At 33.1% G+C, this 26,755-nt stretch overlaps 1 protein-coding gene across 1 annotated transcript; it reads right to left on the bottom strand.

The window, feature by feature from the left end:
- Window positions 1-21,193: 21,193 nt before the first annotated feature.
- On the bottom strand, window positions 21,194-25,880 carry LOC127100598 (transcription factor VOZ1). The gene is made up of 5 exons (XM_051037832.1): window positions 25,608-25,880; window positions 24,807-25,061; window positions 24,461-24,610; window positions 22,380-22,881; window positions 21,194-22,292 (listed from the first exon to the last, which is right to left on the bottom strand). The coding sequence occupies exons 2-5, from the start codon at window positions 25,032-25,034 to the stop codon at window positions 21,739-21,741; spliced, it is 1,434 nt and encodes a 477-aa protein (XP_050893789.1). The 5' UTR covers window positions 25,035-25,061; window positions 25,608-25,880; the 3' UTR covers window positions 21,194-21,738.
- Window positions 25,881-26,755: the final 875 nt, after the last annotated feature.

Below are 26,755 nucleotides of genomic sequence, written 5' to 3'. Positions count from 1 at the left end.
TTAGAAGTTTGTGAGAAAAATATCATTACATAAACAATAACACAAACAATTAAAACAACTACAATACAAGAACTATGCGATTACAACCATCAAAACAATTTTGAACATGTAATGCATCATCCTATGAATGTCTCAGTCAGTCTTGATATCCACCCATTCACGCACTTCTCCATTTTGGTTGAACGTGGACACAAGCCATTGGATTCTTCTAATCCTTTCACCATCTCCAATTTATCCATCTAACCAACTGTTCAACGTCCGATTAAGACGTTCAAACGAATCTATATTCCAGAGTTGAATCTTTATCGGAGACGCAACGGCGGAAAATATTAAATCGGCATTTCGCTTGTGAATGTATTCAGACATGGTTAAAACTCAAAAACTTAAAGAAGAATGGAGTTGAATGAAAGAAAATATGGTAGTAGGGGGAGATTTTTTGTGGAAAATATTGCATACAGGGCGGGGTATTATAGTGAAGAGATATAAAATGTATGCGCAATTGACATTGACGCCTCCTCATGAGGTACAATGCATGCGCCATAGGCATTGGCGCCGCACAATGCAGGCGCCATGGGCATTGGCGCCTCCTCATGAGGCTTCCAATGCAGGCGCCAAGGCCTAAGGCGCCTCCTCTTGGTTTAAGACGGATGTGCCAGTTCATCTGGCGCATCTTTTTTTAAAGGTGGTTATTTTGGATTTTTTTTGAAAAAATTGTTATCTTGGAATTAATTTCAAAAATGGTGGTTATTTTAAAAAAAAATCTCAAAGTTAGTATCTACATATAAAATTTAATAAAAAATAAAAAACAATAATAACTAAAAATAAAAGAAGACTTAATTATAATTTTGGTCTCCTATTTTATCTTATTTATAAAATTGACATCTTCATAATTCTAATTTTAATAGTTCTAGTTTCCTCTCATATTTTTATATTTAAAATTATATATGTTTTTAATTTTTTAAATGACAAGTTATTTTTAAAATATGACAAAATATCGTATATAAATCTATTATTGAACTTCACATTTAAGAATATAAGTTAAAAAAGTAAAAATTTGTCGATTTTCTATAAAAAAACGTAAAAAATTAACTAAAAATATTTGGATTTAAAATATAAAATCAAAACTGTTTGAATTTAAAATAAGATGATTAATGACAATGCAAACTTAAAAGTTGTAATTGAAATAGAATAGCATAAAAGAAAACAGGATCTGCAAATAATTAATTAATTAACTATTATTTATTATCAATTTTAGCAGAAGATTTTAGTGAAACAAATTATAGAATTGTGATTTAGTATATGATATCTTATTTTTATATTTGTATGTTAATACTTTTTTATATCTCTATTTATTAATTGCTCTCTTTGTTAATAATTATATCTCATTTTGTCACTTTTGCAAATACTAAAAAGTATTCATCATTTTTTATGTAAGAAAAATTGTAAGTTGTTTTATAAAATTAGTTTTCTTTAACAATATGAAAAATATAAAGTATAAGAAATTAGAAATAAAAAATAAAAAATACTTAAAAGTATAATAAAAAAATTAATGTTTTTATGGTATTGTAAAGTAAATTATAATTTAAACATAACTTTTTTCAAAACCACTTATAATATACAACAAAGACAATAATTTCTATTATATTCTTCATATTTTTACTTTTATTTAAGAATTCCAACAATTTATCAAAGTATTTTTGATGTGAAGATCTAATGGGCTAAACAGAAACTTGAAATTGTTAAATTACTAGTTGTGCAAATGTATTTCGCGAATTCAAATCCACAACATCCCATCTACGTAACATATTTTTTTTCCAAATTAAATTACATATTTTTTTCCAAGTTCAAATCCACTATCCATTATATATGCAAATTAAATTATACATTATATTTTAATTTAATTTCTTAAAAAATAATTATACATGATATTTTTTAAAATTTTCATATTTTTACTATAACGTTTTTTAAAATGCAAGTTAATAATTAAAAAAATATATATTTTAAAAATAATATTGTTATTTTAACGTTAATTGGAACAATATTTCAAAATATTGTTTTAAAATTTTCATATTTTTACTATAATGTTTTTTGAAATGTAACTTAACTAATTTATTTTTTAAAATACATTTTAAAAATAATTATGTGATTTTAACATTAATTGCAACAATATTTCAAAATATTATTTTAAAATGACAGATTGATATGAGGACATCTTACGACTATTCTAAGATGACAGTATGGTATTAGGACATCCTGTGACTGTTCTAAGACGAAATGAGAATATCATGTGACTATTATAAGATGATAGGATGATATGAGGATATTATGTGACTATTTTAAGATGACTGGACGATACAATGACATCTTATGACGGTTACAAATTGATATTTCTTTTAAATAGTGTGCCAGTTTTTAACTATATATATGTCAATTCAGATTTGTATCAATGACTTTGTTGTCACGCCACGTTACCAGAACTTAACGTTTTTTTGCTAAAAATTGACGGAAGAGATCAAATAGGATGACGGAAGTGAAGTTAAGGGATTAACTTGTAATTTCTTTTAGTTAAGAAACTAAAGCAGAACATTAAATTAAGTTAAGAGACTTGGTGGTTAATTATGTTTTTTTTATCTTGGACCATTTATTGTCGGGAATTGATCTTTCTTTTAAATACAAGAACATTAATTAGAAACTTAAGCACAAAAATTTAGGGGTTAAGGGGTGTATATGAGTTAGGTTGAATTGAGTTTGGTCTAACTCTTTCAAATATCAAATTGGATTCATCTTCTAACACACAACTTCATTGTCAAAATCGAATAAGAACAACCTGATTATTTATGGGTTGGGTTAAAGTTGTGGGTTGTGTTTAAATAAATAAATAAATTATTTTGATTTCTTAAAATAAAAAAATTGCTACACAATTCAATACAATTTACACACGTTTATAACACTCAAATTGAAAGAAACACATTATATAATGTCTAATAAAATTCATCAATTTTTCATAACGTTTATTAATAATATTAGAAAATTTCACAAAACATGTCATTTCTATAAAATACATAAGTTGAAAATGACACAAAAGAAAATAAGAAACAATATTTAGTCTTAAAATTACGTAAACTCATTTATCTCCTAGAACTATTATTGGTGGAAAAAATGGCAAAATTGTAGTTTGAGGCAATATATTAATTTTATCTTTTTATTAAAAATAATATTAAAAAAATTACTAATGTCACATCAACGAAATGAGTCCATAGGTTGAGAAACTCAAACCTGATACCCGAACCAAAACTATATGGACTATTGTGGACTGAGTTAAATATACTCGTAAATGAACAAGTTTGGATGATTTATGGGTTTGTTCGGTTTGGATCGACAAGTTCGCTAGTCGACCTACACTCATGAACACCCTTACAAAAAATCTATAATAATAGAAATAGGGAATTGTTTTTCCCATCCTTAGCATTGTTTCCACCTTAGTGAAAAATAAAAAATACTCGTGGATTCTAGAGATATACTTCCGGAAGCATCTCATTCACACATAATCCATTCGTTATTTGAGTCAGACCTTGATTCCATAACAAAATATAATTTAGAAATGTATCTCCGTATACCTTATGAAAGTGTATAGAAATGAAGAAATGAAATAGATGCAAAAACAAAGATAAATTAACATCGGTAATTGTTATGACTTGGGGTGGACAGGAAACGGTAACCCGGTCCAAACCACTCGAGAAATCGGAAGGAAAAAAAAGGAAATTGGTAGTTTAAAATGGCTAAACGGGACCACTAGTGCAAAAGCCGGTTTATGGTGGTTTCTAATGGGATGGGTGGGTAAGAATGACTGAACCATGGGTACCCGGACACGCACATACCCATTAGTTGCACTGCGTTTTTTTTCTTAGGGAATATGTAATACTCTGATAATTTTATTCATTCATTCATTTCACTCAGTTTCACATAAGGAGTCTCTCATCAACCACCATCTCTCTCACCAACCACCGTGATTCACCCTCACTGCCACCATCAATCATCGTCTCTCTCACCAACCACTGTTCTTCTCACCAACCTACACTACTCCTTTTCTCACAGACTTTCACAAACACATGGAATATTTTTTTGTTTTAAAAATGAATCAACACGAAATCAACACGATTTTGCTGTAAGGTAACCTTTTTGATTCAGTTTTTCATTTTTGTTTTTCTAGGTTTTTCCTAGGGTTTCGAATCCTGACTTTGTTGTTTTGTTTTTATGATAGGTTAATATTTTATTGAGTTCAAGGGTAATTTAGTTTCTTCAAGGGTGATTAAGGTTAAGATTTTGACCTTTTTTGTTTTGATTTATTTTTAGTTACTTTTCAATAATGTTTTCTTTAGTTAACTATGTTTTCTTTGTTAAAAATTGATTCAAGTTCTTACAATTAGTAGAAGGCTCTTACCTGCTTTGATTCAGGTTTGTAAGGTTTTCAATAATACTTTCTCATCAATGTATTAATACTTTTTCAACTTGTTGGTTCTTTAGTCAACATGTTGGTTCTTTGATTTGACACAGATTCAAGGGTGATTTGGAGTTGGACATATGGATCAAGGTCAAAGTGGCATGGAAAGAATGTTAGAGTAGGGACAATGTAACTATAAGTGTATTCAAATATTTTTTGCATGGTATGCATAAATGTTTGGCAATGAAAATGTATTTTGAAATGCATGTTTACATGTAGAACTGTCTTTTGAAAGAAAGATGTGTTGTTGAAAATGTCTTCTTTAGTTTGCTTATGTATCCTGGCAATGCTATGCTGGTTTGAAAAGGTTATTGGTTCTTTTAGTTGAGTTTATTCTTGTGTATTTTTGTTGCTTAGGTGTTATGTTGTTGTTTGTTTATGTTGTGGATAATTAGTTTGCTTAGTTTTCTTAGTTTGTTATGTTGTTGTTGGTTATGTTTGTTTAGTTTGCTATGTTGTTGTTGATGATGCTTATGTTTGAGTCATGTATAACAAAATTGTGTAAAATATGATTGATACGACCTTATAAACTAGTTATATATAATTAGATTTTTTTTATAAATAATATAAATATTTTTTCATAATGTTGAATTATTTACTTCCAGAATTATCTAGATGAAACTTGGAAGTTAGAATTGGGTCCATGTTGAAATAACTTAGATGTTATCCCCACATATTACTCTAGAATATGTCATTTTTTACCAACTAATCTATACAGGATTTTAGTCTAGAGAAGAGGGGATGTAAACATGTAATCTAGCTTTGATTAAGTTGTGTTTGAAATGTTAACTAGATTCCAAGAATGAAGTTTATGCTAGTGGAGTTTATTCTTGTGTGTTGTTGGTTCTTGAAAAGGTTTTGAAAAGGTTTTGAAAAGGTTGTTGTTTAAAAGGTTATGTACCTTGTCAGTGCTTATGCTGGTTTTGAAAAGGTTGTTCGTTCTTCTATTGGAGTTTATTCTTTTGTTTTGTTATTTCTTAGGTTGTTATGTTGTTATTGCTTATGTTTTCTTAGTTTAATTAGTTTTCTATGCTGTCGTTGTTGCTTATGTTTGAGTCATGTATAAGAAAATTGTGTCAAATATGATTTGTAAGACCTTATAAATTAGTTATATACAATTAATTTGTTATACTGTTGTTGCTTATGTTTTCTTAGTTTACTTAGTTTTACATGTTATTGTTGTTGCTTATGTTTGAATCATGTATAAGAAAATTGTGTCAAATATGATTGATAATACCTTATAAACTAACTATGATTAAGTTGTGTTTGGAATGCTTAACTAGATTTCAAGAATGAATTTTATGTTAGTGGAGTTTATTCTTGTGTATTGTTGGTTCTTGAAAAGGTTTTGAAAAGCTTATGTACCTTGTCAGTGTTTATGCTGGTTTTGAAAAGGTTGTTGGTTCTTCTAGTGGAGTTTGCAATGTTGTCGTTGTTGTGTAGTTGGCTTAGTTTGATATGTTGTTGTTTCTTAGTTTGATATGTTGTTGTTGTTTCTACCCTATATTAAGGCATAGTGTGTGTGATTGGTTTTGTAGTTGAATGAGGCACTTAGACGATTTTCCGGATTTTTTACGGTTTATTGATTTTTACTTTCTTGAGATGCTTATGTGATGAAAAGCAGTAAAGTGCGGAAAGTAAAGAACACCACGATGTATAATGGTTCCCCTCACGGATCGAGAGTACTCCACTCCCCTTTCAACACGAAAGAGAATTCACTATAATGTTAGATTCCTAGACAAGATACCTTAAGGCCTTTCTATCTAATTCTAACACACCAAGAACAATCTTCTTGGATTTACAATGTTTAAAGTCCAATCGATACTCAAATTCTCACAAAAGGACCTCTTGCATCCACACACCGGATACTAAGGATAAAACCTTACAAACTTATTCTTAACAATCCTAAAAATAAGTTGTAATCAAGAGATACAATTCTGAATTTTTGTAGAAGATGAAATAGTTGAAACTTTGAAGTATATCAATTTATCAATTGATCTTCTCCTTTGTAACACTTAATTCTCACAATAATTATACAAGTGTTCTTTGTATGGAATGAAACTATGATGCTTAAAAAGAAAGTTTATGCAAGGTTTCACTCTTAAGAAAATTTGGAAGAACACTTGAAAAATGTTTGAAAGAATGTGAGTAATTGATTTGAAATTTTTGCAAGGAGGTAGATTTGAAATCTAAAAAAATGATGTATATATATTGTCTAAACACCTCCTCAAATGGATGCAATTACCCAAAGGATGCAATGGTTCATGGTAAAGAAAATAGAAAAGTTTCCATGAAGAGATGCACTGATTTTTGCCTCTGGTTCAGTGGTAATCGATTACCTTAATATGGGTAATCGGTTACTTGCCTCCAATGTACAAAAATATTTGAATTTTTCACAGAGTAATCGATTACCTTAAAATGGATAATCGATTACTGCATCCCAGATTTGAAAAATAGCTTAAAAAATGAAGTGTTGTGATTTCTTTGATGTATAAAATTACTTTCAATGATTATGGCATGAATGAGACATGTTTTGAACACTTGTATAATCATCTAGAGGTCAAGTGTTATACCTATTCATTTGAAATATGAATCTTCATGAGTTTCATCGAGACTTGATCATTTAGTTGAAAACTTCCTTCATGAGCTTGAATCTTGATCAATCCTTTTTGTTAATCAATCTTAGACTTGTAGAGAAGTTTGTCGTCATCAAAACATTTGAGAAGTCATGTCTTCACAATCTCCCCCTTTTTGATGATGACAATCCAAAAAAAATGAAAGTTCGATCCAAGCATGTTTCTCTAGCAAATGCTCCCCCTTAATTTATGCTCCCCCTTAATTTATGATTTAAGGAGTCTTTTTAAATCTGCATTTTGTTAGAGAGAAACAGAAAAAAAAGAAGTAACACAATAACAATCTCTTCTCCCCCTTTGTCATTAACAAAAAGGGTGAAATAAGTAACAATATGCAAACAACATACACCAAGCACCACATAACACAAGAATGACAAAAGATAATACAAACATAATATAAACCAAACTTAGTACGGAATGGAAAGACGGATAAAACATAAAAAGCCAATGGACTTAGCATAGTCTTAAAAGAAACTAGAAATGTACTAACTTAAAACCATAAACTAGTGAATAGCAAAAAAAAAGGCCAACTCAATCACTTTCCGACATATCGACTCCATCATCCTAGATGAATGTGAAGGTTGGAAAGAGAGATATATAGAGTACCAATGCTGAAGTGATTGACTTAAGCAAAAAAACAAGAAAAAAAACACTTAAGACCAAAAGTACTCTTTATGACAAAAACTGACGTGTGTTAAAAATTTTAAAAATAATTCTGGAAGAAACAGTGGTAATCGATTACTCTAAAAAGGGTAATCGGTTACATAGATGAAAAACGCGTGAGGAAGGCAAAAACAGGCAGGGTAATCGATTATCCAATTTGGAGTAACCGATTACTCTAAGAAAAAAGTGAAAAAATAGTAGCTTTGCACAACCCAAAATATGAAGGATTTTCAAAAAATTTAAGTTTGACAAGGTAATATACATACTAATGCAATTTTGAGTGAAAAATATTTTATCACAAAATTAAATTTACCTAATATAAAATCAACAAAAGGCAAAATTTTCATATACACATTTTAAAGAGAAATTTCACAGATAGAAAAAATTAAAAACTTGTGTACCTTGGCCTCATTATAATGTATAGTGAATAATTATGGAAGATTTATATATCACCTTCATCCAAAATTCCAAGTTCTCTTCGAATCTTATAAAATGGTTCTTTTGCGAGTGGTTTTGTGAAAATGTTCGCTAGTTGATTATGAGTATCGACAAAGGTAACTTCAACATCGCCTTTAAGCACATGATCACAAAGGAAATGGTGTCGAATGTCTATATGTTTGGTCCTTGAGTGCATGACAGGATTCTTTGTAATATTAATCGCACTTGTGTTGTCGCATCGGAGTGGTATGCATCCAAGATCGATTCCATAGTCACTTAATTGTTGCTTTAGCCTAATATTTTATGCACAACAACTACCCGCTGCTATGTATTCTGCTTCAGCCGTACTAAGAGCAACACACGCTTGTTTCTTACATGACCATGAGACTAATGCATTACCAAGGATGTGACATGTTCCACTAGTACTTTTTCTATCTGTTTTACAACCTGCATAATCCGAGTCAGAATAACCAATTAACTTACAAACACTACCTTTAGGATACCATAAGCCAACGTTGGTTGTTCCTTTGAGATACTTCATGATTATTTTGACTACCGTGAGATGTGACTCATTTGGATTTGCTTGGAAGCGAGCACATAAACACACGCTAAACATTATGTCCGGATGGCTTGCCGTCAAATATAATAAAGAATCAATCATACCTCGATACTTCGTAATATCAATTGACACACCCGATTCGTCTTGATCAACATAGGTTCCGGAGCTCATTGGTGTTGACATTGCTTTACAACCATTTATTTCAAATCTCTTTAGCAACTCTTTGCAATACTTTGATTGGTTGATAAAAATTCCGTCTTTTAGTTGCTTGATTTGCAATCCAAGGAAGTAGTTCATCTTTCCCATCATAGACATTTCACCTTGCATTATCAACACAAACTCTTCACATAGTTCTTTGTTGGTTGAACCGGAGATTATGTCGTCTACGTAGACTTGAACAAGTAAGGTGTTCCCTTTTATCTTCTTGATAAATAAAGTCTTGTCTACTTTGCCTTTTTCAAAACCTTTTTCACATAGAAAATTACTTAGACGATCATACCATGCCCTTGGTGCTTGTTTTAATCCATAGAGTGCTTTCTTCAATTTGTATACATGTGAAGGATGCGTGAAGTCTTCAAAGCCCAGGGGTTGTTTGACATAGACTTCTTCGTTGATGTAGCCGTTCAAGAAGGCGCTTTTGACGTCCATTTGAAATAACTGAAAATTCATTGAACATGCGTAAGCAAGTAATAAACGAATAGCTTCTAACCTTGCAACCGGAGAGAAAGTTTCTTCAAAGTCGATTCCTTCTTCTTGATTATACCCTTGAGCGACCAATCTTGCTTTGTTTCGAACAATTATTCCATTCTCATCAAGTTTGTTCTTAAACACCCATCTTGTTCCAATGATGTGCTTACCACTTGGTCTAGAAACAAGTTCCCAAAGTTGATTTCTCTCGAATTGGTTTAATTCTTCTTGCATAGCAACAATCCATTTATCATCTCCTAGAGCTTCATCAATTTTAGAGGGTTCTATTTACGAAACGAACGCCATGTTTAAGCATGCATCCTTGAGATTCAATCTTGTAGCAACACCTTGACTAATGTCACCAATTACTTTGTCAATAGGATGATCTTTATGAGTCCTCCATTCCTTAGGTAGATCATTTTCATTTGACTCTTATTGAATCGGTTCTTCTTGATTCTTGTTTGAAGTATCTTCTTTAGGAATTACTACAAAATCATCATCATCATCACAAACAACAATTTCCTCTTTCGAGGGGTTAGATTCGTCAAACTTAACATGCATGAATTCTTCTATATTTAAAGTTCTTTTATTATAAATTCTATATGCTTTACTTGTAAGAGAATAACCAAGAAAAATACCTTCATCCGATTTTTCGTTGAACTTACCAAGGTTGTCTTTGTCATTGTTAAGGACGAAGCACTTGCATCCAAAGATATGAAAGAAAGCAATGTTGGGTTTCCTTACTTTGAAGAGTTCATATGGAGTCTTCTTTAGGATAGGTCTTATGTTAACTCTATTACTTACAAAACATGTCGTGCTAACCGCATCCGCCCAAAAATACTTAGGAAGATTTGAGTCGCTAAGCATTGTTCTTGCAAGTTCCACCAATGACCTATTCTTTCTTTCAACTACTCCATTTTGTTGAGGAGTCCTTGGAGCCGAGAAGTTGTGAAATATTCCTTGATCTTCACAAAAGTCTTCAAAAGAAGTATTCTGGAATTCTCCACCATGATCGCTTCTTATGGAGGCAATTGTTAATGATTACTCATTTTGAATTTGCTTTGCATACTTCTTGAACGCTTTGAATGCATCACTTTTCTGCACTAAAAGAATGTCCAAGTATATCTAGAATAATCATCAACAATAACTAAAGCATATAAGTTACCTCTGAATCTTCTTGTTCTTGATGGACCAAATAAGTCCATATGTAACAATTGTAGTGGCCTAGAAGTGGACACCACATTCTTGGATGTGAAAGTTTATTTGGTTTGCTTCCCCTTTTGACAAGCATCATAGAGTCTATCTTTGATGAATTTTATCTTTGGCAATCCAATGACAAGGTCATGTTTTACTAACTTATTCAAGTGCTTCATGTGAATGTGAGCAAATCTCTTATGCCATAACCATGAGTCGTTGTTATTTGCCACAAGACATTTAACCTTCAAAGAAACATCATCAAGGGAAATCATGAAAATATTATTAATTCTCTTACCAATAAGCATTACCTCTTGTGTGACTTCGTCTTCAATTAAACATTCATCTTTTGTGAACCTTATTTTGAATCCTTTGTCACAAAGTTGGCTTATGCTTAAGAGGTTGTGCTTTAGTCCTTCGACATATAGCACATCTTCGATGGATATGAAATTTGGTGCACCTACTTTGCCTATGCCAAGAATTATTCCTTTGTTGTTATCTCCATAAGTAACATAACCCTTGGCCTTAAGCATTAGATCTGAAAATTTGTGCACATCACCAGTCATATGCTTGGAGCACCCACTATCCAAATACCAAAGATTTGATGTGGCCTTTAAGCATACCTACAAAACAAAATTAAGTTTTGTTAGGTACCTAAATTGCTTTGGGTCCTTCATAATTAGTACCTTTCTCAACCCATACATAATGCCCTTTGCTACACTAAAGTTTCTAACATAGCAAGCATTAGGTGTATGGCCAATAATACCACAATAAAAATAAGTTGGTTCAAAATTGCTTTTGTATCTAGGAACATAAGACTTTTTCTTTGTAAACCTTTTCTTTTTAGGACGTTGATGCACAACTTTTGGTGTGTTGACTCTTTCTTTTGGAGATTGATCCTTAGGCCTAACAAAGATAGTTTTATTTGAACTTGGTTTAGAAAATTTGGAGTAACCAAGTCCACTTTTGTCATTTGAGTACCTTTGTTGGCTAAGAACCCCTTCCAAACCAATTTGTTCTTTTTCATACCTTTCAAGGACTCTTTTAACTTGGACAATATGGAAAGAGAGAGACTCACACTTTAGACATACAAAATTCTTCTTTTCACTAATCATCTTTTGTTTTTCATTTTCAAAATCTTTTTCAAAAATTTCAATCTTTTCTTCCAAGGAAGAAATTTGTTTCTTTTGAGATGATATAGTTTTATAAATAATTTTGCATTCATTTAACAATTCATTAATTACACCTTGTGCATCATCATCAAAAAGAGAAAAATCATTACTAACCTCTTCTTCATCATCGGAATGATGAGAAGCCATTAGCGCCAAGTTTGCACATTCCTCGCTATCCGATCCGGATGAAGAACTAATTTCATTGTCCTCCCATGAAACATATGCCTTTTTGTTCTTGAAATCCTTCTTGCTCTTAAATCCGCCTTTCTTTGAAAGTTTAGGACATTCCGGCTTTATGTGACCTTGCTTTCCATATTCGTATCATGTTATATCTTGCATAGATGTGGTGGTCTCCTTTTTCCTGAAATGTCTATTCTTTTTAGCGTTAAAGGATTTATCATTTTTGTTAAAGAACTTACCAAGCCTTTTAACAAGGAGCATGAAATTTTCATCTTCCTCCAATGCGTCATCATCTTTATCTTCTTTTGAGTCTACCTTCAAGGCAATTCCTTTAGATTTCTTTTCTTGACTTTCATGTTTCTCAAGCCTACCAAGTCCTAACTCATGTTCTTGAAGTTTGCCAAAGAGTGATGCGGACGTCATTGTTGAAAGACTTTTCTTTTCGGAGATAGCCGTCACCTTCGGTTGCCATTCTCGAGTCAATGATCTTAGTACTTTAAGATTGAGATCGTCATTTATAAATGTTTTTCCGAGAGCAATCAAGTGGTTAGTCAAGTGAACAAATCTCTTTTGTAGCGCCACGATGGATTCTCCGGGCAGCATTCTAAACATCTCATATTTTTGACTTAATGTATTCAACCTTGATCTCTTTACTACGGCGGTTCCTTCATGTGTCTCCACTAAGGTGTCCCATATTTGTTTCGCCGATTTGCATTGAGATATGCGGAAGAACTCGTCCATGCTTAAAGCACTTTGAAGAATGTTTATTGCTTTCTTTTCATTTAAGATTATTTTCTTATCATTTTCATCATACGAACTCTTTATCTTTGGAGTACCAATGCCATTGACCACACTCATAGGATTATGCGGACCATCTTCAACGGCTTCCCATATGCCTTCTCCTTGGGCTTCTAGGTGTGCCTTCATGCGGATCTTCCAAAAATCAAAATATTCTCCAGAGAAAAGTGGTGGTTTGTTACTACTTCCACCGTCTTTGAAAACCGGATTCGTGCTTGCGGAAACCATGCGGATCTTTTAGGAACAGGTTACCTATAACCTGCTCTGATGCCAATTGTAAGTTTAAGGAGTGCCTTAGAGAGGGGGTGAATGAGGCACTTAGACGATTTTCTGGATTTTTTTACGGTTTATTGATTTTTACTTTCTTGAGATGCTTATGTAATGAAAAACGGTAAAGTGCGGAAAGTAAAGAACACCATGATGTATAGTGGTTCCCCTCATAGACCGAGAGTACTCCACTCCCCTTTCAACACGAAAGAGAATTCACTATAATGTTAGATTCCTAGACAAGACACCTTAAGGCCTTTCTATCTAATTCTAACACACCAAGAACAATCCTCTTGGATTTACAATGTTTAAAGTCCAATCGAGACTCAAATTCTCACAAAAGGACCTCTTGCATCCACACACCGGATAGCAAGGATAAAACCTTACAAACTTATTCTTAACAATCCTAAAAATAAGTTGTAATCAAGAGATACAATTCTGAATTTTTGTAGAAGATGAAATAGTTGAAAATTTGAAGTATATCAATTTATCAATTGATCTTCTCCTTTGTAACACTTAATTCTCACAATAATTATACAAGTGTTCTTTGTATGGAATGAAACTATGATGCTTAAAAAGAAAGTTTATGCAAGGTTTCACTCTTAAGAAAATTTGGAAGAACACTTGAAAAAAGTTTGAAAGAATGTGAGTAATTGATTTGAAATTTTTGCAAGGAGGCAGATTTGAAATCTAAAAAAATGATGTATATGTATTGTCTAAACACCTCCTCAAATGGATGCAATTACCCAAAGGATGCAATGGTTCATGGTAAAGAAAATAGAAAAGTTTCCATGAAGAGATGCACTAATTTTTGCCTCTGGTTCAGTGGTAATCGATTACCTTAATATGGGTAATCGGTTACTTGCCTCCAACGTGCAAAAATATTTGAATTTTTCACAGAGTAATCGATTACCTTAAAATGGATAATCGATTACTGCATCCCAGATTTGAAAAAATAGCTTAAAAAATGAAGTGTTATGATTTCTTTGATGCATAAAATTACTTCCAATGATTATCGCATGAATGAGACATGTTTTGAACACTTGTATAATCATCTAGAGGTCAAGTGTTATACTTATTCATTTGAAATACGAATCTTCATGAGTTTCATCGAGACTTGATCATTTAGTTGAAAACTTCCTTCATGAGCTTGAATCTTGATCAATCCTTTTTGTTAATCAATCTTAGACTTGTAGAGAAGTTTGTCGTCATCAAAACATTTGAGAAGTCATGTCTTCACAGATATGTTGTTGTTGTTTCTACCCTATAATAGGCATAGTGTGTGTGATTGGTTTTGTAGTTGTTAATTATGGCTCTTTCATTTTTCAGCAATGGGTTAGCCTAATCAAAATCTACCTACTTAATTTGTCGTGAATGAAGTTGGTTCAGGAGCAACAATTGAAGTTGTTGGACCTGAATTGTTGGAAAGATTTTATTAGATTACCTAATGATTTAGTTGATACACTAACTGCAGCTTATAAACACTGCCACAAAAATTACTTATGTGACCTTAGGACTTATGGAACCACCAACATGGACCATCACATTTTAAAATGTGCAAATAAGCCTAGAACCATTGGTCCCACCCAAACTATTCTCACATACCCATATGTAGAAGGATCTAGTTTGGTTCATGTTAGCTCCAAATTTGACAAGCAAACTTGTAGAAAAGCTTTGTCAATTTGTGTGGTTCTATATGAGAAATCATTTATTGCAGTTGAAGGTTAAAGTTTTAAATACTATTCTAAAGTAATACAACCCCAATTTATCATCCCATCTAGGTGTACAGTAGTTAGAGATTGTTTTCAACTACTCTTGGATGAGAAACAAAAGCTAAAATCCTTCTTTAAGTCTGACTGCAATAGAGTAGCACTTACTACTGATTGTTGGACTTCTATCTAAAACCAAAACTACTTGATCCTTACGACACACTTTATGGATAACGAATGGAACTACCAAAAGAGAAATATAAGTTTCACAATTATTCCAAACCACAAGTGTGACACGGTAGGTAGGAAGATTGAATATGTGTTAAGGAATTGGGGAATTAGGAATGTGTCTACCATAACGGTTGATAATGCAACTTCAAATGATGTAGTTGTATAATATCTGCAAAAAAAAAATATCAACTCTGAATGGGATGATGAGGGATGAAAAGTGTTTTGATATGAGGTATGTTGCTCACATATTGAACTTGGTGGTAAATGAGAGTTTGAAAGATAAGCATTTTTCTATTACTAGTTTTAGGGATGTTGTTAGATTTGTCAAGTCCTCACCTCATAGGGAAGCCAAGTTTAAAGAATGCATTGAATTTGCTGGAAAAACTTGTAAAAAAACTAGTATGTCTCGATGTTTCAAATAGTTGGAACACAACATATTTGATGCTTGAGGCTGAAGAGAAGTTTCAAGTTGCTTTTGATAACTTGGGGATGAAGAGTATGCTATAAGGAGTTCTTTGGAAAAGGTAGTCCTACTAGTAGTGATGATTGGGAAATTATTAGAGCTTTTATATATTTTCTAAAGTTATTATTGTTTCCACCTCTCAAAGTGTGAGTTTGCATAGTGTTTTTCACCAAGTGTATGCAATGAGTGTACATCATATAATTCAATTTGTAGTATATATTTCATTTCTGTTTCTTTTCTTTTTGAATGCCAAAGAAAATGCATATGTTCAATATTCATAATGTGATAAATTGATAATTTATTTTTGATAAAAAAAATTTAAAATTTAATTTATTTTTGATTAAAAAACAATTAAAATTTAATACAGGGGAGTCTGACACCTCTTTAATCTCTTGTAAAATTTGATTAAATATATTTCATGCATTAGGTTATTGTCATTCATAACAACATACTTTGAGAATTAAAATTCTGATGACTTGATACTGAGATTGAGCTATTGGCTGCACTTTTTCACCGTGACCATTGATTCGTACTAATACTATTTATATATTGCATTTTGAAGGATAAAATACTTCCATCCTTAACTACTGTTGTTTTCCTGACATAGTTGGCCTATCAAAATTTCTCACAGGTTTCCAATAAAAATGTTGTTCGGCATTCGAGTGGGAAAGAAGTCAAATCCCAGCTTTTACCAATACTTGATGCTTTTCTTGGTTTAAGAAACTACAACGCATAAGCATACCTAGTAGTTGATAATTCTATTACTATTTAGGTTGTAATTTCAATTTATGTTGATGCTGAATTTATGTTGTAGTCATTTGGATTTATGTTTGAGGCCATTGAAAGACCATTGAATGATAGGCCATTGGATTTATGTTTGATTTAAGTTCTTGGTAATTTTGATTTATGTTGAATTTAAGTTGTAGTGATTTAAGTATATGTTCAAAATGTGTTATTGGACTCAACATAAATCAGCTCAATAACCCGATTAAATCGCTTGTATTAACATGCGGCCCCCTATACCTAACCCGATCAATCCGATTAAGAAATGGGGAGAAATTGACTTTTATTGTTCAACTGCAGGTTCGATTGGGTGAGGCTTTTGAGCCCGAAACCGCCCAACTCGACCCATTGTTCAGTCCTAGTTATGACATACATAAAAAACAAAATATTACAAAGATAGTCGTTATTTCATTATAAAGTAGGACATTTCAGCATCTTCAGAATATCTTCGGTCGATCTCACAACCTTCACATCCAATTAGATCAGACCTTTTGTTTTGTAACAATGAAATGTACTCCACGTAACCCTTAAATCTTCATTCGTCTTCAGCTCAAACTTGTTGAGTTGAATCTTTCCTTCGTTGTCAATCGAGGGTGAACGGTACTCGAGTTTCACAACTCTTTGATTGTATGAGTATAATAGGAGATTCTCCAATATGAATTTCATATATATAAGAGGTGTACTTTGTGACCTTATATTCAAGTGAAGCATTCGCGCTATCGGAGTAGACAAATGTAACATGCCAATATATGCTCATTCTGGTGTGATTTGATTTTGTTAAAAAGATGAGATGAGAGACTCATGTTTATACAAGTTTAAGATCAATATAGACCTTATAAACTCAATCGTGTCTTGGGAGATATTCCAAATATGAATTTCTGGATACACCCTCTTTCATTTTGTGAAATTAGGGTGAATCCAAAAATACATTTTCGAATAAATCCATGTTCATATTTTTTTTTAACATTTAGGGTGAATCAGAAAATGCATTTTCGGATTCACCCCTGATTTAGAAACAAAACCTGTTATAGAAAACAAAAATTGAGAAAATTTTGAAAAACTGAAACATATATTGAAATCTTTGAAAATGTATACATTTGTTATCATAAATATTAATCCAATATTATATACAAAACATGTCTAACCACATAAATACACTATTTAATAAAAACTAAAATGAATTGAAACATGTGTCACCGTCTAAATCTATATCTATGGATGGTTTCGTCTTTGACTTTTGTTTATTTGATTCTCTTTCAATCTCACTCAACTTGGGGAATTATTGCATCCTACCTAAAAAATTATTTAGCCAAGTTCCAGCTTCCCTTGTTGAATGAGTTGTTCACTACAGTGATGTTAGTGGTATAGAATATCCCGGTTTTAAATAAACTTGAATGAAATGTTGTGATTTTGAGAGACACCCAGTACACATAATATTGACAGATAGATTTTAATGTGGGGTGGTTCGTAATGGAAAACATGTTTTCGAGAACCGTATATTTTCATATCAAAACATCCATTTTTCCTCCGGTGTCAGACCACTAATACAAGGAATAAGAGATTCATGAATTGCAATGAAATGTTCTTTTTCACGTATAGTCGTGTGTATGATTATTTATGCGCCTTCAACTCTTTGATAAGTTGTTGACGAACACATGTATGATTCTCCTCTCCTCTACTAAAGAAAGCAGAAACAACTTAATAACCATAGTTACTGTCACCGTCAACATTGACAATCAGTTGAATGTGTTTGTGCATAAAAATCAGAATCTCTTAGATTCATAACATTTTAGGTAAAGGTGGTGAAGGAGATGGTTTGCTAATGCGAGCTGCTTTTGAAACACTTGTAGGAGATTCATAAGTTGGAGAATTCGAAAAAAGTTTGTCAACAAGTTCAAAATAGGAAGGAGACTGCGTCGTTGAATTGTCACTTTGTGTTTGTTTGACCTTCTTAGAAGCACCTTTTGTTTTTACCGGTTATGACGGTGATTTCAAATTTGTAGTTTCTAGATAAGAAATCTTCCTCATTTTCTCTTTGATGCGGGGTTTCATATTGTCACCGACTCTCAAAATCTCTCTTGTATCACTTCTCATTGGGTCAAGCTAGAGATATTTGATTTACCATCCTTCATCACACCATCATCATCAAACTTGAGCTTTTTCCATTGAGTTCAAACTCCATCCATTGTATTGGGCTATCAAGTTTTATCTTCTTTGAAATTAGACAAACACATGAGAGGACATAAATTTTCCTAAGTGTTCAACCATAATTTGTGCTATTGGAATCTACTTTTTCAACTCGTTGGACCTCGTGAAAAATAAAATTCAATCATCCTCAAGATATATTGTCGACCAACTGTGAAAAAAGATGGTTATCTCTAAATCTGTATTCCAACACGGTAATACTACGACAAAATGATGTATGTATCTCATTATATTGATTTTAGATCATTTGATTTATAGAGTCTCAATCTCTACACAAATCACATTTACTATTTACCAACCAATTATTTAGTGTAGCATGGACATATTCAACTCGGTTAGTTATTGTATTTCCTAAATGTCTAACATGATCGATCCAAGCACAAACAATTTTCTCCTTCATTTGGTCCATTATTGTACTTTCAACATATTTTAAAAAATCTGTATATTTCTCACACAACTTTTTAAAAAGTATAACAAAGTCGGCATATAATTCTTACGTAGAAGAATTTATTATAGCATTCCATGCATTCATTATTCTTTCTAGGATCATGTTAGCTTTGACCATTTTTCTGTCTTCACCCTTTATTTTTTTGTCCCTACTGTGAATTTAAGTCGACTTCTCACATTCTTTATGATGTGATACCTACAAAATAATGCATATGATGTAGAAAAAACTTTTGCAACCGAATTAATTAATGCGGCATTGCGATCGGTACCAATGATCTTTAGCGTGTTTTCTTTGTCCTTCAACATTGTCTGACACACTTCTAAAGCCCAAGTAACGCTGTCCTCTTTTTTCGCTTTCCAAAAATACAAACCCAACAGAATAAGTCTTTTCGACAGCAGTAACACCAATAACTTCCAATAGTTAAAGTACGTACTTGTTGATCTTATACATTGAATTAATGATGCGTACAGTGAAAAATGTGTTGAACAACTTTATGGAATCAGGATGAGTCCAAAATATATCTCAAACAATTTCTCCATCCTAGCACACTGGGTACCTAGATACATAATCGTTATCATTCAGAAGTTTCAATCGTTGTTGCATTTCAGTTATATCCCCCCTTATCGCATTGTTATTAAGGACACGAATATTGTATGTTTGCCTCTTATTTGAGATATTTTCGGGTCTTTTACGTTTCAAAGTTGCAAATATATTTTTGGGTTACACCATGTTCAATGTCATGTTAGAAATAATTTTCTTCTCTCAGACATAAGGCGACATGCAATGGGATGACCGATTAACTTGTGAGACATGTCGTGGTTATGTAAACCACAAATCACATTAAATCTCCATTTATTATTTTCCAAAACATTACAACGCAACTTTAAAGGACACTCACATTTTCTCGAACCGGTGTTATCTCGTTTCAACTTTCGTATGGGAGTTGTGTACTTGTCATTTCTTTCGCATTTTAGTGTCACAAACGCAAGTATTGTATCTGAACCATTATCGGACCTTCCGATTACAAAACCAAACCCCAATTTGGATGCCTTCACACGGTTCTTTGGAGCATATGATCACGAACGTCAAACTCTTGTTCATTTGTAAATTAGTTTGCCAACATGTACCTCTTTGACATCAACACGTTTGGCATCCGTTGACACAGTAGATTTGAGGAAAACATCATGGTGCACCATATCTAAGACAAATAATAACATAAAATATTTTTAAAAACGGTCTAAATTATACTCTAAATTATTCTGAAAATACACTTCCGTATAAACTCACCTATAATTGGGAAGTGTATTTTCAGATTCAACGTATACTTTTTTAACTCAAAAATCAGACTAATGAGAGTAGTGAGGAATGAAATGCATAAATTTTACCCTAAATTACGACTTCTTTTGTTTTTTTCATGTGAAAACACAAAAATAAAGTTTTAGAGTGCAAAAATTAATTGAGAATGAAAATATATTTTTTAAAGGGTTTTGAGATAAAAATGATGAGGAAGAACATGCATGTGCTATTTTATTAAAAAAATTCTTGATAGTCTAGAAATATAACTTTGAAATTATGACTGACATGCAAGGTGATAGTTCTAGAAATACACTTCTAAAATTATAACTGACATGCAAAGGTGATAGTTCTAGAAATACACTTCTAAAATTATAACTGACATGCAAATGTGGTATTTTTCAAATTCCAGTTTCACAAAACTGGAGATATACATTCCAGAAATCCTTGATAGGGTGGGTCTATAGCTACATTTCCGAATTAAATAGCTACATTTTCAAACTAAATTTTGAGATAAAAATAGAGTGAATCTCACTTAAGAATTGTCTTGCATCCAAAAATACATTTCTTAATTCTCAGAGACATTTTTTGGATTTCCTTTGACTTCACCACGGAGAAACAATCCCCTAGAAATATCCATTTAAGAAATGGAGAGGGTTGCTGACATCCATGTGAAAGCATATGTTCTTGGAGCAAGAGGTGATATGACTTCTGATTTACCGTAGAAGATTTTTGAATGACACATATGAACAAGACCTGAGTTGACTTTGACTCAGTTTTTTTTTTTAACTTGGCCAAGATGACAAAATTAAGAGACCCAAAACACTCTTCGTCAATTCCCACTATGTAGGGGCCTAAGTACATTTTGAAATTCTAAATGATGTTTCTGTATTTTGGTCAATACTTTATGATGGTTACATATGATTTCACAAGCAACAGCAGATAAGATAACTTTAACCACACAAGGAATTCATCAAACACAAGATAGGTAGCTCATATCACTGATGGCTTTCAAAGATTTCCTTGAATCATACAAAAATTACTCAATGAGACTGAAACATTTTTATTACATGGCTAATACTATGTACCTTTAAAGGTTTGTCCTGCAGCTACTACCATAAAATAGTGCAAATGACTTAAATTGAGATCATAATTTGGAGAATATAGTCAGAGATGAATCACAGCAATAGCGCTTAAACGGCAGGGCAATTCCAATGATGCTAAATAGATTCTAGCATCAAACAAGTTGCAAATCATAAATGGCATACAGCAATTGCTGTAAGTTTTAGGTTAGAACCTAGCATCCAGCAGCTTCAATGCCGCACTCCAGTGAGAATGAGCTATTCACAATATCTTGACAAGGCAAACAAAAATGGCCTTGGATTCTTGTTACTAGGGGAAGGGAGAAAAAGAAACTCAGAAAAAGGTTGGCCAAAATAAAAAAGAAACAGCATTGAATAATGTATAAGCATGTTGAATGCAGCATGTTGTACTTCACTCCAATGGGGATCAGATCATGTCCCATAATAATCGCCCATGTTCTCAGCAAGATAGTCATATGGTGCAGCTAACCCGTATTCGTATGTTCCATTTAGAGGGGTCACTCTGTGTGATGCTGGATAGACAGCACCCATGCCAACTTTAGCATTAATCTTGGCTCTGCCTTTAGCCGGCCTTTTGTTATCAGGTGGAAACTCAGCAGAGAGCTTTACCATCTGTTTCTGCAAATCAGCAACTGAATCATTTGCTACTTTTGCCTTGGAGTTCTTCTTCCCATCAACAAGCTTTAGTTCTAACCGGTATAAGGCACATACATCACACTTGCTAATCTCATATTCGTAAAGGTGCCATTCGAAATGGTTCAGTGGTTGTGGATCCATATAATAGGATCTCTTCAGACCTCCAAATTCATTGATAACTTGCTTTCTAGATTCATGCCAACCACGCCCACTGTAATCTGGCAATGACCTCTGCTTTCTGTTTCCACTTTCAAATGCTCTTCTAGGCTTATCGAAGAAAAGCCATTCCCTAATAGTCTCACCCTCAAGAACAGAAAGATCAAAGAGCTCTGCATTCAAATAAAAGAACAATCTTGTCAACACCTGTAGCAGATCAATTGTGCAAAATGAAAACCAACAAAGGAAGATTTAATTACCAGGTGCATTCCATGGAGACTTAGCAGTTGCTGCTCCCTCACACTCTGGGATGCCAACATCTTTTCCTTGTGCCTTTGCACTAAGAGCAGAAAAGAGTAAATTATCCTTTAAACCAATGCCCCCAGGTCGAAGAACTGGGGCCATGCCTGGTGGCCCTTCATTCAAAGCTAGAGCAGCATGAAAGCTACTGCAATAATCTTGACACCAGTCTAACCCTTGTGCAGGCCTTGGACAGTCCCAAAGTGCACATTTGGGGCCCAAGAAAGCAGAAGGAGGAGGGCATGTACTTGGTAGATAGCTAGATATATGAGGAATAGACTCCTCCTCAGAATAACCTGTACCATTGAAACCAGTATATAAGCTGTGATCAAAGTCTTGATGTAAATCAAACTGCTGATATTCTAGAGCAGGCCCGTCCTGGTTGTTAGTTGCCACTGTTTGAACTCCTGAGGTTGACTGCTTGCGCTCATCAACCAACGGAAAATCATGTTGCTGCTGGCCCTGTTTTACAGTTAAGCCAGGAAACTAATTACAACTACAGGTGAGATTCAACGATGAAACAAGCTCAGGATTGAAATATAGATAAATGTACAATGTGCAAGAGGAAATTTCCGCTATCTGAAGAAAAACAAAAATATTTAAAAGCAAAGAAGCATAAACTCTAAGGAATAAACAAACCAAACCGCCAGAACCTCTCTCTTCTTTTCAATCACTTAAAAGGGGAAAAAAAATAGATCATTTTAACTAGCCTAACGCCCATTGCAATAGAAAATAACCATTAAATAAACTTAGGACAGACAATGCCATTAATAGGTATGGATAAAAACAGCTAACTTTTAAAGAATCAAGTTGCTTTCAAATAAGGCTTAATACTTAATAACTGTTTTATGCAGCCCCATTAGAGTCAACATCCCTGATGCCCAAGATTGATTCACAAGATAAAATAACCAACAATCGACTTTTAGTAAAAAGCTGCATTAAAGAAATCCAAAAAAATATGTTACATTAAGCATTAAACTCAAAGTATGGACATACATGCCTTGATGGTGGGTTTGCTACATGCCTACACCTACCCATTTAGGCAGCAAGTGATGGAAAAAAAATCGATTTCTTTGGACTACCTTCTTCATAAAGCTCTCCACCGATAAAAATCTGGCCACATCCAACCACATCTACCTTGTTTCATTGCCACACAGTGGATGATTATCTCACTATCCATCTGAGATCTTAAACCAGAATTACATAAAAATTGAGAGTCATGTGATCCTTACATGACCTAAGTGATTCAACATGCACTACCAGTGACAAACTATTAATTTATACAAACCATATCGATTGAGTGAAGACTTGCATTTAGATGCATGAATAAAATTGCAATCCAAATGATTCAATTATATTGTTAAGGATAGTTGAAATAAATCTGTGTGTGCACCGTCATGCCATAAAGTACCGTTAACTCTACTATGAGGCAGCCAAGATGTCGGGCAGCTAACTGTCCACTCAATTTACCACCCGCCTCTCTTAAACCCCTTCCCATCTACCCTCCAACCCACAGAAAGATATAAAAATGAATGAGATTGTGAAGAAAAACAAATAAAGCAGTGGGATTGCTACCAAGGTATGCACATTGTGCTTTTTGGCTTCTATATAAATAATAGATGATAGATACTATTCAAATTTCAAGAAAGGAGCAATTGACTTTAAACTAAACATACGTACATTTTCAGTCCAAATATAACAGAAATATGGACCTTGTTTGTCACACTGAAAGTTCAGACTTTAAAACGACCACACTAAATGTTCAGTGAAAACAAATTAAAATAAAAAACATCATAGCACCGTTGTCAGGAGCAAAAGAGACAAATTAAAATCTTTTTAGTTTACATTACATGATATTAACTATTACAGAAGCATCTATGAGACTGATGTATATAAAAAGTCAAAGTAATGCACCTAATAAAGTAAAAGTAGAGAAACATGAGTGAGAGAGAACTTAAGCAGCTAATGTCACAGGGCCTGCAAAAATATGAAGTGCAAAATAGATTATTTATTTTCGAAAGGGAATACAAAACTCACTCACCGCTTGAAAAATGACTTTATCCCCAGCCTGAAGAGTCTGGTCATTAGGTTCAGGCTTAGGTGCAGCCAATGGACTAGAGGCATCATCTTCTTCCTCACAGAGCTGCAAAAGCCGACAGATATCGGTGGAGAATGACCCAAGACTTCCACCCTAAATTCACCCACAAAACCACAGTTCACAATCACAGCTTTAACACTAATATTGCCATTCAATTTCACAATTAGCAAATTGTCGGTTAGAAACAACTCAACAAGCACTCAAGACATGACAATTATCTCAAACAAAGCCCACTATTTGCAATTGCATTGAAGCTAATAAGAATAGCACACAAATAGTATGATCTTACTTGCTGCAAAGAAGAAGCAGGAGAAGGCTCATTGAGCTCGGCCTTCCACTCACGAAGCATCTGATGCACTTGTTCCTCAAGAACAGCAGCATCAATAGTACGGCTCTCCTTCCTAGCAAACTGCAAATCCATGAATGTCAGCTGCAGGTCATCAACACGGTTCTTTGCCTTGTCCTTAAAAAGCCGGTGTGATGCAGATTTGCAGCTGCTCTTCGAAATCTTCTTCATTGTCAAACCCGAAGCTCTTATAAAACCCTAAACTCACAAATACAAAAACCGAGTTTCAGTCCACCACAAGTAAAACATGCAAAACAAACTTCAAAAGAATAACCCGAAAAATCCACACAGCTAACATGCAAAGTTATTAGCATGATTCATGAACATGATCAGAAGCATATTCCAGCCTCAAAAAACTAACACAGTGAATCCAACAAACTCACCTAAGAATTAACTTGATTTGGAATTATATTAAAAGATTCCCTCTATTTAAACTAATTAACCAATAAACGCAAAAAATAAACCCTAAACATAGATCGAGACATTAGAATCATCTAAAATTCATCGTGAAAATAATCTAGCCAAAACCCCCCAAAAACGCTAAACGAAAAACTCGAAGTTAAACATTGATACAGTGAAGTAGAACCGAACCAATTCAACAAACTAGTAATCAGTAAGAAATTGACAATCGAAAAACAAACTCGGTGAAAAAAACGCAAAACAAAATGAAAGTAAAAAGATGTTGAAGATCGATTGGAAGGTGAGATTATTGCTTAGGGTTGGAAATTAGAAGCACGGTGCTACCTCAGATTCTGCGATAATCGCTTTTTCCCCCTAAAAAAAGTTGTGTTATGAATTTTGAGGCGCAAATACGAAGGGTTCAGTTTATTTGGGAGTGTCTCTTCCAAAATTTGAGAAGGTGAAGAAAGTGATATATAAAGGAAACGGAGAGAGAGTTTGTGTTGATGACTTCTCTCCCTCCTTTTGCCTGCTGAATTTCTGAGGCAATAAAGCTAAGACTATTAGGATGAAGAATCAATATTAATACGTGATCAAAAGCATTTACTATCTTTTTGGTGAATAATTAGTAAAGGAAAATGTAGTTTAAAAAATAGGGTATTGTAACTTTTTTAATTTTTTATTGCCAATAACAACTTGTAACATTTTATTAATCCAAAGTTGTTCGAAACAATGAGCTAATTCTACCATTAATTAGAAGATAGATAGAGATGTGATTGTCTTAGCTCAACTATGGATAATATGTTCGATTCTAGATAAACTCAACATCATTTTGCTTGTTGAAGTCTAATAGATTTAATTCTATATTGAAATTTTTAAAATATTATTGCATTGATTACATTGGATGAGGCTTGAGGCTTGCGCATTAGAAGCAATTATGGTTCGATGGCATAATTTATGTTTGAATGATTTGCAATTAGTTCGGTCTCATTCAAAATGAAAGAAAATTTTGTTGTCGCGTGGAATGTTTGTGGAAGTTTTTAGCGTCTTTGATGTAGTTGGTTGAGCCTCATGTTGGTAAAAGTCGGGATAGGGAAAATAAAAAATACAATCACAACACAAGGAAATAACGTGGAAACTCCAAAATCGGAAAAATATCATGGACGTTATTAAATGACAACCAGAAAATAATATTATTTAAAAATTGTTACGACACATAATATACCCTTAACCACCCTCGTGTCTCCAATACACTCGCCTTCAAAGCAAATATTTAATTACGTCTCACAACACTCTACCACAAGAGTATAGGAGAACAAAGAAAGTCAAATACAAATTTAAAGTGCTTTTGATGGGTGTATCTTGTAATGAAGAACTTGAATTCATTATATAGCCTTGGACTCTCTTTTTCTTTACAAAACTAGGTGGTGTGAGACTTCTTCAACATGTATATTTTAATCAACCTCGTCAGGTCCAACGAAAACCTTTGCCCA

Source organism: Lathyrus oleraceus, chromosome 7 (genome assembly GCF_024323335.1).
Source record: "Lathyrus oleraceus cultivar Zhongwan6 chromosome 7, CAAS_Psat_ZW6_1.0, whole genome shotgun sequence".
Taxonomy (NCBI): domain Eukaryota; kingdom Viridiplantae; phylum Streptophyta; class Magnoliopsida; order Fabales; family Fabaceae; genus Lathyrus; species Lathyrus oleraceus.
This window is presented reverse-complemented; position numbering and strand designations above follow the sequence as displayed.

Bases quoted from the DNA above. Each gene is read 5' to 3' on its own strand.
- LOC127100598 (XM_051037832.1), bottom strand. From the start codon at position 25,034: ATGAAGAAGATTTCGAAGAGCAGCTGCAAATCTGCATCACACCGGCTT. The intron at 24,611-24,806 runs GTAAGATCATAC...GGGTGAATTTAG, and splicing joins CTGCTTCTTCTTTGCAGCAA to GGTGGAAGTCTTGGGTCATT. The intron at 22,882-24,460 runs GTGAGTGAGTTT...ACTGTAAAACAG, and splicing joins ATAAAGTCATTTTTCAAGCG to GGCCAGCAGCAACATGATTT.